This window comes from Vollenhovia emeryi, unplaced genomic scaffold (assembly GCF_000949405.1).
Source record: "Vollenhovia emeryi isolate VEMERY1.0 unplaced genomic scaffold, V.emery_V1.0 DF939177.1, whole genome shotgun sequence".
Classification (NCBI taxonomy): domain Eukaryota; kingdom Metazoa; phylum Arthropoda; class Insecta; order Hymenoptera; family Formicidae; genus Vollenhovia; species Vollenhovia emeryi.
Window position 1 is genome coordinate 653,784 of NW_011967189.1, and position 13,012 is coordinate 666,795.

Genomic DNA, 13,012 nt, shown 5'->3' on the forward strand with positions numbered 1-13,012 from the left:
ACATAAGAATTGACCAATCATAGTCGACATTACAACATTGCTGTAATGTAGCTGCAATGTAGCTGTAAGGTTTGTGCTGTATGGGAACAGTCACGGAACAAAGTAATGTAAAATATTAAGTGCGGAATTTTCCATTGCGTAGGCAGGCCAACGAATTCTCAACGTTTCTTTCTTGTTTTTCACTCGGCGCGGTATCGTACGACGATTAAAGGCCTTCACACACAAAATTCCGTAAGGACGTAAAACGTAAGCGTAAGAAAATCAACCAATCACAGTCGAGAACGTAAGGCAATAACGCAAGCAGTAGCAAATCCAATCTGTGGATTTTCTTACGCTTACGTTTTACGTCCTTACGGAATTTTGTGTGTGAAGGCCTTAAGCCCGTGTCCCACTACGTATTGCGGACGCGGATTAGATTGAAATTTGACCAATCAGAGTAAAAGTTACTGAACTTAAGATTAGTAAACTTTACTGTGATTGGTTAAATTTCAATCCAATCCGCGTCCGCAATACGTAGTGGGACACGGGCTTTAAGCGGGCCAACGAATTCTCAACGTTTTTTTGTTGTTTTTCACCCGGCGCGGTGACGTACGATGTTTTTGCGTGCCATTGTGTACCCGAAGGTCGCGCCGCGCTCTCATTCGCTCGCCGAACGTCGAGCCGGCAGACAGTGGCGAGAGTTGCTCCGTGCGTGGAATTACTTTTGCGTTATTCGCGCTCATTGGGTTATCGCGTGTGATGCGACGTGTGACGCGTTCATTGGAAACGCACCCTTTTCCGTGTTCGTGACTTGGAAAGTGCGCGAGAGTGCAGACTGTAATGCGGGGTCTACAATGAAAGTCGCCGAGTCGCAGACGTAAGAATAATGGAATGTAATTGATTAATTCAGTCAGACACATAAGAATTAACCAGTCACAGCTAACTATTCTTACGACTACGACTTTACGACTTCTATGCGGACGAGGCTTGAGAGCACGCCACTGACGCGGCGCCGCTCCCGATCGCGTGAAGTTAGCCGCGCGGCTTTCGAACTTTCTGCGACGAGGCATCGTCCACGGAGACGCCATCGCTCGCGAGCGCGCTGGACGGGCCGCAGGTTTCGCGCGAACGTAAGTGCTCCTCGCATCGATCCTCCGTCTCGATCGGAAGCAAAACGCACGTCGCGTGTCTCGGGAGTGCCGTGCCGAGTGTCCAGCGCGTTCATCTCGCCTTGGTTAGTACGCGCGCGATCGTAATTCGAGTCCTGTTCAGTTTTCGCGAGTGTCGTGCGAACTTGACGAAAGAGACGCCGCGGCGGTTAGCAGGAGAAGACCCGGGACGGCGTCGGTGACGGCGGAAGGACTGCAAGGTGAGTGAGTCGTTTGTTCGTTTTCTTTGGAAGAAAGGGTGTAGAAAGGGCCATTTTCGAATCATGTCGCAGTGTGCATTCGTTTACGCGGTGACCGCCACAGGTACCGTCATTCTGTCTTCGTCGCACGTCGCATATCGAACCCCAGCGAGAAATGACTCGTCGATCGATGTCGAAGCGATGTCGAACAACATGAAATTGATCGACATCGATCAACGAATCATTTCTTACTGGGACGACAACGAAGCGATGCATCTGCGGCAATCGCCGTGTAAAGGAATGAACGCGCAGGTACGGAAGCGATCTGTATTATCATTTCGGGTTCAGCTTGTCTCGGCGTCCGCGAGATGGCACGTCGATGTCGGATCGTGAATTGTCGCACAGCGTACCGAGACTCGAGCACACGATCCAAGACGATCAGTCCTATTTAGAACAGTTATTGAAGGATGCTGGCGCGCGCGTGCGAGCACGGTAATGTTTTTCCTTTAACGTCGTAGTACAAATGGCCTTAATCGTTTTCTCCGGCGAAGACTTTGTCTAAAACGTTTTACGTCGTTTCAAGACGCTCGAAACATTTATAAGAAAATATTTGCGACATATAAAACATATTTTATTGAATATATAAAATTATTGAATATTATTTCGTGTAATATTTTATCCAATTTCTTTTTACACAACTGTTTTACATAATATTCTGCTATGTTGAAGAGTTACAATTCTTTGTCTATAATATATTAAACAATACAAATATTTTGTAAATACTTTACAAATGCCGTCCGGGAAGATTGATATTTATTTCTCGAATTTTACTCGAGCTGAAAGACAGCTTTGTCTCGGAAAAGTTTATGCAATTCCTTCGAGTATCCAACCGAAGGACGGACGAGAGAGAGAGAGAGAGAGAGAGAGAGAGAGACAAGTCGTAAACGCGAGTGCATATTTTTCGAGGAGAAACACTCGACAGTCAGAAGGAGTGACAGAAATATATTCGGTTTATTTCATATGCACCATCGTGTATTTCACATTTAGCTATTAGAACTCTTTTTTTTAAATACTGTAATTTTGAACGATACATTTACATATACGTCACAAACACATAAAGTTGTTTTTTTTTTTGCGCTGGGATTAACTCTTTCGGCAGAGGTACTTTCGACTCAAGGCCAGACGGCCGAATTTCCCTTAAAATCTGCGGCAGGTCGTATACACTACATATATATATAAGTATATATTTATGTATATATTTGCCGCCACTTTTCTGTGCTTTGTGAACATGCGTCTGAACTTCCTTACAAGGCAAAGACTCTTACAAGCTATGATATGTATCTTTTTTTTGTGTGTGTGCAGTTCACAATACACTTCCTTAGTCCAGTTCCTTAGCCCGACTAATTAGATTAGCAAGAGAAAGAAGATATTCAGGCAGAGAAACCGAAACTTCGATACAAGAAGATGCGTTGTGAAATTAAATTACGGAGTACAATATATAAAATATTCGCAGACAATTATATAGCATTGCTTTATATCTAAGGAGGGGATGTGTCCTACGACGTATGCCATAAATAATTACGTACCGAAGACATCCAGTAGGAAAATATCTCTACGCGCTCGCGCGGGATAACAAAGTTCAAACTTAACGTATTGTATAATATTTGCGTGCGCAATGAATTTCACACGACGCAAATCTGACGGCATTGCGCGCGATTAGATGAAAACGAGCTCGGAGAGTTTCTCAGGTCTGAGATATCTCGTATCGAACGTTCGCATCTTTCGGGAAAAGTTACTCGGAATTGTGGCGTTGATTGAACGAGACGTCGCGTATAAGCCGTAAACCGGCCGGCCGTCGATCCGCGTTTGAAACAATTAAACAACGGCACGTCTGCAAGACGAGAAAAATTGGAACGATAGATAAAAAGTCTCATTGCAAGCCTCACGTCGGAACATTACCATACGTATGATATAGCGGGGCGATGATATGTAAATGTGTGCGTGCGTGTATATATTATCTATATTATTTTACAGGTATATATATATATATATACCCCTCTCGAGAAAATATATGAATATTGTGTAAATATATAGAGCTTAGGTATACATACAGATGGAAGATAAAAATATAATTCCGATAGGACAATATATCTTGTAATTAACATTCATATATTTTATAGGATCCTCTTAAATGCATTAGGCATTTCGTATGATATGTTTTGAGTTCTCTTAACGCAGGTAGATTAACGTTTCGGCAAGCATCGAGGGCATAGTGGAGGATCGTCTCTTTTTCGGGACGGGGGGGGAGGGGTGGGACTCTCTTGGGCGATTAGTAGCACCAGTTGAAAAGCAGCGGCTCGCCGAGAGCTCTTTCTCCTTTCGACAATGAGACAGAGGACAGATTACTCTACGCTTATACGTGAATAGGGCATTTCTTTTGCCATTCTTGTTTGGTTGTTGCTGTTGTTGTGTTGTACGCGATTTCGAGAAAAAAAAAACACACTTTAGCACCTCCCTCGATCGCGCGTAAAACGACCGTGCGATCGATCTCAAATCGATCGTTACTTAACGATTATACTTTCTGTGACGACAGTGACGATTAATATTACGATGAATTTTTCCACAGAGTAATATCTCATAGCCACAAACAGTGTGTATCGTACATTTAGTATGGTATTACGATTTCCTTTAAACGTTAATACAATTAGTAGAGCGATTTCCGCGATATTTATTATTCAGACAGAGAACGATTTCCGCGATTAAGTGTCTAACAGAGCGATGTTCAATAATCACCCCTTCTTGGTACTTGCTTTGGGATTTTATCTTCTTTCTCTCTTTAAACGAACAATACGCACACCTATATATTTGCCACTAAGAGTTAAAAGTGTCTCCTCTCTTCCATCGCCATTGTATACGTGTATATTTATATATAACGCTATATTTCTGAATATAAGGTAGCGGAGAAAGACTTTCTCTCTTTGATATGTATCGTTTTTATAGTGGTAATAATTTTCCTACGTTTTCTAAAATATTATCAATGTTTCTCAACTCCACGATGTGACTTAGATTGTAAGTTCAATTTACACACCGACGGTGTGTGTGTGTGTGTGTGTGTGTGTGTGTGTGTTCGTTTGTTTGTTTGTAAAGTTCTTTTTAGGGAGAATAATAAGGGATATAAATGTATATTCGACGTAGAGTCGAGTCAAACGTCTAAGTACGATTCCTAAGAGTAAACTCGAAACATCGACCGGATTACAAGGTACTTGCGCCTCTTTCAGTTCTCTTTTCCCCCCCCCAGTAGAAAATACTTCTTCGCCGTTAAAACCGTCTGAGTGACACCTCGCGTTTCTTACGACGTCCGCCGGACGACGACCGTTCTCGCGTAAAATGAGAAAGAAAAGCAAATGTCTGCCGATCTCTGTGCGTTTGAATAATCAACGGGACGTGCGATGGCGGACTTACGGGTGTAACCGGTTTCTCGAAGCTCATTAGGAGCCTGCATCGCTGACGGCTTTCCCAAATCGTCCGGTTGATTCGCGACCGTTTGCGCTCGAACCTTTCATTTTTCAGCAATAAAGTGGAAAACGTCTACTCGTAATTGAAAATATCACTTGACTCGGGTAGAAATGTTATTTCGTTTAGTTTATTTGGGCCTTAAATCCGCCATCGCAGACGATTTCTCTCGTCGCGTTCCGCTGGCATCCCGTCTCATTGGAATCTCCCGATCCTCAACTATATGAGTCAACTTACAACTTATACACCACTTGCAAGCGGTGGCTCTGTTCCTCCTAGCTGCATTGTCTTCATTTTATCATTTCAAAATCGCGAAATGTGCATTTCACAAACGAGTCGCTCTCGAAAAAAGTTCAAAAGACATCTGAAATTTGAAGAATGTCCTTTTACAATTATTCGATTATTTTCAGATCTTGATTAGATTTTAATTTGAATATACGTTCTAACTCCAAAATACTTTTTGCATATCACTTTCCCTTTATCTATAAGATAATCTTTGTTGCTATCAATTTTGAGATTTTTAAAATAAAGCTCGACCTTATGTTACACGTGAAAGTGTATGAAAATGCAGCTCGCAAGAATAAGCCTCTCGTGCAATTTGAACATTATCGTCCGCGGCATCGACATTGAAATTTTTCGCGTCGTTGAAAGAAATCTCGTTTGCGGCCGTCAACGGTCGTGATCCGATTATTTCGCTGCTTCAGAAATTCTCGAAAGATAGATCTTGTCGACCGAAATACCCTACTATTAGTGTAACGAAAATATAATTGATTAATAGAATAAAAATAGTCAATGTTGACACTGCGACGATAACAAAGACTCCGCTTCCTCGTTTGTGCACGCCTCTCGTTTACTTCGTCTTATTTCTACCACCCTCGATGACTTATCTCGCGAACAATTAAGTGCGTCAGTAATCTTTCTCTAATTCGAGAGACAAGCCCAACCGGTGTGGACCGGTAAAAGTGAACCTTCTCTCGAGCTCCTCGTGTACCTTACCTCTATATCATTAAGAAACCTCCTAGACGTCAGCGCATTCTTCCTTATCACGACTACGCTAGCGTGTCCCTTATCCCTAGAGATCTATAAGACGGCTTAGTATGATATGTGTTATAGGTTTGTCAGTCGCGCTATATTCGAAGAAGAGACCATCTTCGAAGCAACATCTCCCCGAGTAACATTAAATTCCACTTTTGTCGTCACGCTATCGCCATACTTGCCGGTGTATCGGTGGCGTGGAGTAGAGTTAGGACTAGGAAGGAGATCGAGATAATGTCGAATCGACAGACTTAGACCTAGGTATCTTCACAACGACTAAAGGAGATTTGATTTTCTCGTAACTTATCTTACACCTCCCGTCCGTCGTGGCGACGAGCGAGCGTTTAGGCGTACGGCATCCGCTTGAACAGGCGGTTGCCCTGTCCGGTGATCCGTTTCTCACCGGAGGTGTACTGGATCACGGACTTAATCTGATCCGTCGCCACCGGGCCGATGCAAACCAGGGGGTCCTTGAAGTACGAGCAAACCTGCCGAAATTATTTCCACAATTATTAGGGTCGTTGAACCGTTAGCAGCTAGCGAGGCGTTACGAGAAATCTCTTCCGTGAATCAGTAGGATAAGAAATTTCTTTTATCACGCAATTTCGCCAAAGAATTCTCTGAATAAATTTCCCACGATTTTAAATCTGATTCCGTTTTTTATTTAATTAATAGATGCTGTTGTGTCACCTTTCTGGGAGTTTGCCGGTGTCGCCTTTGCAATTGGCAGCAGAGTCCGCGGCTGATGTCACACTCGCTCGACATGGTGCACTCCTCATCTGTAAGTACATCACATTTACACGATAGAATATTTTTCTACGATTTTGCAGAACTGCGTGTGTTGTCGATATTTTTAAAAGAGCAAGACATATGCTCGTCAACGCACTGTATAACTTGTTCGAAGTGGTCGGCGGCTGACACGATTTCGTCTCGCGTCCAGGCATCTCCGCGCACATTAAGCCAGTCTCGCAATCGCTATCCCGCCTGCAGAGCTCGCCTTGTTTCATGCCGAAGTCGTAGATGCACGTCCCGATAACTGGAATGTCACACTCGCGATTAACGTCTTGCCGAGAGAGGACGAGCGACCGCTTATTATATTTTTATTAATGAAGAAGTTGCAAATCGGAGGATGTGTTTCCTCATTTGATTTACCTCCGTCGAGATTGACGCAAATGGAACCCGGGCAACAGTGGTCATTGTACACGCATTTCCTCTCGTAGCAAGGCTCTTCCGTCGATTCGACTCCTTCCCCGTACATGCCACCGTATCCTTCCTGAAGCGACTGCTTCGTTTAAAATGTATATGTAATTTAAGATCCTAAATTCGTTATTTAGGATCAAACAATAAATTTTGAAGTCGCAAGATAATTTGTCAGGAAAGTGGGATAAAAAGAATTTTGGCCTTTAAATTAACGCTAATTAATTAATTAAATACCGGCGCGAGGGTTGTTGCTTCGTAATCTTTGAAGAACGTTATCTACTTTTCTCTCCGCTGATTTCAGTTTACTCAATCATCGATTTCTGTTTTATTTACATCTGTAGTTTCGCTGAATCGATGTTATCAGTGTATCGCGTGATGCTTTTCTTTTTCTGAGAGGTCAAGTGCGAGTTGAATGATAATGCATTTGACGCCCCCTCTCGCCAGATTAGATTTATTTATATATCTTGTTTAAAATATTTTGCAAGTTGACTTTTCGTCAAAGAAACGAACATATAAGCAACATAACGATGCGAATATGCAGAGAACGTTTGAGTGAGAAAATATCAGCAGTGCATAGCTCCATTAATATTTGATCATTATTTAATAATAAAAGGAATCTCGTACAACTTAATACACGCGACGAAATGAATTATCTCGACTCGATCTCAAGTAAACAGAGTTGCAAATTGAAATGTGCGCGGATATTATCGAGCTCGAGTAGCCCGGAAGTTATAACCCTGATGCAGTTGAAACGCAGTAAAAGTTTCTATAGTAGCAGTAATTTCGTAAATATCGCTCTGCGAGGGCGATTCCGTTCAATCTCCGGGTCGCAATCTCGCGGTTAATTCGCGAGAGGAGCGAAGGAAAGCGGTATAAATGAAGTCGCTGGAGAATTCTTCTCGCGGTTATGCAAGTGCAGGTGCACGCAACTCGAAAATGAGTTATCGATCGTGCGTGACCTGTATTGCGGCACGATGTTGCTAATTAAATCAAATAATAAAAAGTTCAAACGGCGTCTAAAAAAACTCGGAAGGGCATCGAGGCAGGCGAGAAGGTTGTCGAGATTGTTATCAGTCCGTGAGATACGGTATGTCTGGGGAGCGTCTAAAGGTTTGAAACATTTTTTTTTAACACTTGTTCGTTTCTTCACGGAGTTTGAAGGCTGTCTGAGGGATCAAGGGAGGTTGAACTTTTATCTTTGATATCTTGATATTTAAAGAGCACATTTCTTTAGACTTTTATCTTTGATGCCTGAATTTTTCGGGTCTCTAAATCGAGAAATATCCGAATGACTTTTCGACTTTTTACCTTTGACGCTTGACATATGTGTGAAGGACATTTAACAGATCGAAATGTATTTTACACGTCCTTGCGGCGTCTTTGTAAAGTATAATGACTGCGGGAACATGTATTGCATTTTCAAGGGCAAGGTTGCAATTTCTTAATAAGTACCTGTAGTAGCCCAGGACGGTTCATGTAGCCCCCGTGGCTGCCGTAGCCGAGATTAGACAGCATTTCGGGGCTAAAGCGATTGAAGAGACCGCCCCATGCTTCGACACCGATATACGCCGTGTTTGCTACTAGCACTAACGTTATCACCGCACACGCCTTCATGCCGTTAGAGATGTACTGATCTTCAGCGCTCTGTAATCATCCGAGGGAGACAGGGTGTTCGTATATTGCGTTAAGATCGATTTAACTTATCAGCTCGTCGTAGCCGCACATTGTTGTGAAAAGTGATGGTTAATTTATTACGTGTTGTTGCGCAAATACTTGGAAACGCGATTACGTGTACTCGTATAATTACCCTAAAAGGATCGGAAAGGGGAAAAAAATCTTTGAATCCGAAATTTATTATTATAAAATGTATCTTCTAGCCGCGAAATTTATTTGGTCGATTTGGCAATACAAATATTTTGGAAATTTCCGAAATGTTCAGGAATTTTTTTTTCTTAATGCACCACAGGATTTACAAGATAAATTTAATTTTTTTATTATACGAATTCTCTTTACCATTTTGAAAATATGGTAGCAGCGTGCTGAAATTAAATTTGTCTGAAAGGCTCTCTATGTGAAAGCCATATTATATTTATGATGTAGTTGGCAATGATAAAAACAGCAAATTTAAATTGCAAAACAGGACGAGGAGGAATTTGTTACCGTTTAGATTGGAATGAATTTCGCTCAATTTTCTTCCCGTCGTATCTCTTGCGAGTATATATTTTATTTCCGTGTTGTTTATCTTGACTGTTTTTGTTGCAAGCAGCGATCCGTAAGACGCAGTTAGCCGTTAGCATCGAACCCGTTTTACGCGACGATTTATCATATCAGACGCTAGTGATGTAATGCTTTTTAATCACTTTTCTCACAGCGATCTTTTCGCTGCTGCTAATACGGTTTTATAATGCAAAAGCGTGGGCATTCCTCGTGCAAGTCATCGATGTTATTACTCATTTTTCCTTCGTAATTTTATTTCTACAATTTATTTCTTGCACTGTTAATAAAGTTCGCTGAAGGTTCACTCTCTTATTGTTAGTAAGCTTTTGCATTGCGACTCAGATGCATGATTGCAGTCTGCTGTTATATTGATTAAGCAATTGATATCGAATATCTTTAATACGATTGTGCATTTGTTTAACTTGAATTTTTGAAAATTACAATCATGAGATGATAAGCGTTTAAAGAAAGTTGTTTTATAGTAATACAATAGAATTTCTAATAGTAAATAGTTCGTTCTAATAGTAATAGAAGATTAAACGCGTCAACATTAAAATGCTTCTAAAAGATGAAAGAATATGACGCGCTGCGTTCATATTCAAGGACGAGAAACAATTTACGATAACTCAGCAATATGATATGAATTACATTAGGTCAATACTAGCAATAACCTCGAGTATATAATCGATAATTCTTATTTCATCAATCTTCCTCTTGTCTCTTTTCGTTTGCGGTGAAATTTATTCGCATCATTTAACGGATGTCATTGATAAATTGATTGTAGATGAAACAGTAGTCAGTAAGTTTAATAGAAATTTTAATTAAGCTAAATTTATATAATTTTCGACCTGTATACAACTCGAATTATCACTCAGCGTAAGAGACTAATTGGGTCAACGACAATTTAAATACCGTTTAATTTTAACCTCGGGGATATAGATCAGTTAGTTTCATCCCATTTTGATTGTATTTTTCCGCACTTGAACGATAACTGCTTTATCTAGATAAAATATCGAGATGGTCGTAACGTCAGAGGCAAGGCTTCGCGAAAGTGTAACATGCAGGACACTCCGGTATCTTGTTCTAAACACCCACAATATCTGACAGCATCGTGACACTATGAACAACTGGAGCACCCCTTCTCTTATCGAATTTAAGCCATGATTCACTTACAAAACGTTCTTGCGCCCTGGCTCGGCCTGCCTGGAACGCCTTTACACCTCTCGGCCGGGCAGAATTAGCTACCCCTCGATTCACACAAGCTCAACAAGTCCTCGGTGGAGTTTGCTGGAGGACTGAGTCCGTGCCGCGCTCGCTTCGGCAATCTATACTTCTACGTCGTTCCGGTTACCGTCACACGGGCGCATATACACGGTGACGCATGCGCCACCCGCCGCCGGCCCGTCGTCTTCTTCTCCCCCCCTTTTTTTTTTCGTACCACCCGTTCGCGACCTACGTGACATTTTGTTCATTCAGATCTTCTGCTCCCTATCGAGCGAGATAGCTCTGGCCAAAGGAGCTGCTCGGACGAATCCAACCACTCTCGTGGCTACTCGTAATGACAGACGACGCATGCAGAGCATTGACAATGACGTGATCGAGTGCGACAATGGTATAATGGACCATTGACTTTTCATTAAAAACCAGTTTTTGTTGGTACTTTGACGGACAATCCAGCTGACGCGACGTCCCTTTTGCTGCTCGCGCGAAAGAGGAAACATCGGCGGTTTTACGTTGCCACTTTGAACCCTCGCGACAAACGCAATTTTTCTCAGGCTCGCGCGCGCGTGTAGATTCATCCCCCTTTTGCAAATCGTAATGTCCTTTGGGGATATCGTTTGTGGTCAGCAAATACGTTCAGGAATCGCGATATTCCGTAACATCCAGAGGAATGATTCTCGTTCTGCGAAAGGTCAGAGATAACAAGATAATCCCGCTCTCCGCTCGACTTTGCTGGGGGGGGTTCTCTGTGTGACGCGGAATTTTTCTGGTTCTCAGTACCCGCTGCTATATTTATCCCAAGATGTATTCCCGACAATCGAGTATTCCAGCCTTGCGCGCCAGGACACGCTCCTCGAGCTTACCTTGCTCACTTTAGCTCACTCCTTCTTCCACACCTTACGTAGCCACTAGTTTCGTTCTCTTTTGACCGTATTGATCCAAGGTATCCTGATGTGCCCGCCGGGCGGTCGCTCCTGCTCCATATACCCGCTCATGAACCCCCGCGTCTCTCTCTCTCTCTCTCCCTCCCTCTCGCGCGCGCATATGTTGGACGCTTACGAAGCAGAAATTGCGATAACTCGTTTAATTTTTTACGAAATTGCTCAACAAGAGACCAGAATTTTGAAATGTCTTTATACAATTGTCGATTTTCTCCTCAGACTCAGACTCTTGGGCTGGTTTTGAAAACTAAAGTGACTTTTACTGACAAATAATATTTTTTACACCCTGAAGAATTTAAGAAGGGAGTTTGCTGAAGTAGTTGAACTACTCGTACAATTACTTTTATTGCAGCAGTTCTCTTGGAAATCTGATTAAAAAATTGTGAACTTATATCGTTTAAAAATAATTACACATGACAATCGATATTTAAGTTGCACGCAGTATCATCTACTCCTTCAACTTTAATCTCTCTTGCAACTAGCGATCGACCTTGAATTCTAATTGCGGCATCATTCTTCCTTTTTCCTGAAAAGGGCATTCAGTGAACATTTTCGCGGAGGAGGAGACCGACTCGGTAAACGCGCGTAAATCTTTGCAGCGACAGGTCGCAAATACACTCCACCGTCCGTCCGCGATGCAACCACCTGTGCGACGAAATGCCAGAGTACGCAGGCGAGCGTGCCCGGAGTGCATACATGCGTTCTCGCGAGTGCACCGGGTCGCGTCGTGTGTACGTGCATACGTACGGTACGTACGTACCATTAAATCGCCTCACTTCTTTCCGCTTTGACGTTTCGCGGCGTAACTTCGAACGTTACTTTGGCCTCGCGTGCCGTGGATAACAGGCCCCAGACGTTTCCAAGAAACCCCGTGTCCATTGTGACGGAATAAAAATGTACATTGTCTCGCGTAAAAGCGGGCGCATGAATAAGCCGGGATGGTCTTGTATGACGGATGGGTACTCGTTTCACGATCCCAATCACTTACGTGAAATTTGTTCCCCGCCGAGGTCGGCCGTTCAATGGTCCTTTTCTTACCGCGCCCTCGCTCAATGGAAGCACAACACTGGCCGCTCGTGTACGATTATTACGCGCGTGCAAAATTTTCGTTTCAAAGTAATCCGATTAATTCAACGCGCCAAATAATCTTATAATATATCTGGGGGAAATTTGCTTTCATACAGTAAATTTGTATAGGTTTAATAATGAATTTACGTATATTAAATAATATTTTTCCAATGCCGATTTATACCGATTTAATTTCTATCTGAAACATCTTTATCTCGTAATATCTGATTATTACTTCCTGCTTTAAATTCCATCAATTCTCTATTTAGATATTTACGAATTAACGGCTGACATTTGCCTTCTGCGGTACCGGTAATGCTTCAGATGGACAATCGAGAAACACAGTTTCACCTTTTGCAATTGACACACGTGATTCTGATTAATAATTAATTTGCAATTTAATCGTGATTCTACATTCTCGCGAGGTTTACGAGGAGAACTAATGTCAGTTGTAACGCAACAACAACGATAACCGTACTTTCGAGGTGCT

At 42.3% G+C, this 13,012-nt stretch overlaps 2 protein-coding genes across 5 annotated transcripts in view; one reads left to right on the forward strand and one right to left on the reverse strand.

The window, feature by feature from the left end:
- Positions 1–1,084: 1,084 nt before the first annotated feature.
- The window catches only part of LOC105563359, a 70,487-nt gene continuing 58,559 nt past the window's right edge, over positions 1,085–13,012 (forward strand). The window contains exons 1-2 of one of the 2 annotated variants that reach the window (XM_012014891.1): positions 1,085–1,348; positions 6,551–6,656. The gene's annotated coding sequence lies outside the window, so the exon portion shown is untranslated. Of the gene's footprint in view, positions 1,349–1,756; positions 1,820–6,550; positions 6,657–13,012 lie in introns of those variants that run through there. The other variant, XM_012014890.1, reaches the window with a different exon arrangement.
- LOC105563362 (prohormone-3) lies at positions 2,320–10,724 on the reverse strand. 3 transcript variants are annotated; one of them, XM_012014899.1, is made up of 6 exons: positions 10,466–10,724; positions 8,528–8,719; positions 7,028–7,148; positions 6,762–6,911; positions 6,566–6,654; positions 2,320–6,363 (listed from the first exon to the last, which is right to left on the reverse strand). In XM_012014899.1, the coding sequence occupies exons 2-6, from the start codon at positions 8,687–8,689 to the stop codon at positions 6,220–6,222; spliced, it is 666 nt and encodes a 221-aa protein (XP_011870289.1). In that variant the 5' UTR covers positions 8,690–8,719; positions 10,466–10,724; the 3' UTR covers positions 2,320–6,219. The 3 variants fall into 3 exon arrangements, with proteins under 3 accessions (XP_011870289.1, XP_011870288.1, XP_011870287.1); XM_012014898.1 differs by having other exon boundaries at positions 7,028–7,157; XM_012014897.1 differs by having other exon boundaries at positions 7,028–7,160; positions 10,466–10,722.

What these genes read in the sequence shown, in the direction of transcription:
- LOC105563362 (XM_012014897.1), bottom strand. Translation starts at nt 8,689, where the DNA reads ATGAAGGCGTGTGCGGTGATAACGTTAGTGCTAGTAGCAAACACGGCG. An exon ending in ACCGTCCTGGGCTACTACAG is followed by an intron (nt 7,161 to 8,527) that starts GTACTTATTAAG and finishes TTTTAAACGAAG; the next exon opens with CAGTCGCTTCAGGAAGGATA. An exon ending in CACTTCGAACAAGTTATACA is followed by an intron (nt 6,655 to 6,761) that starts GTGCGTTGACGA and finishes ATGTACTTACAG; the next exon opens with ATGAGGAGTGCACCATGTCG.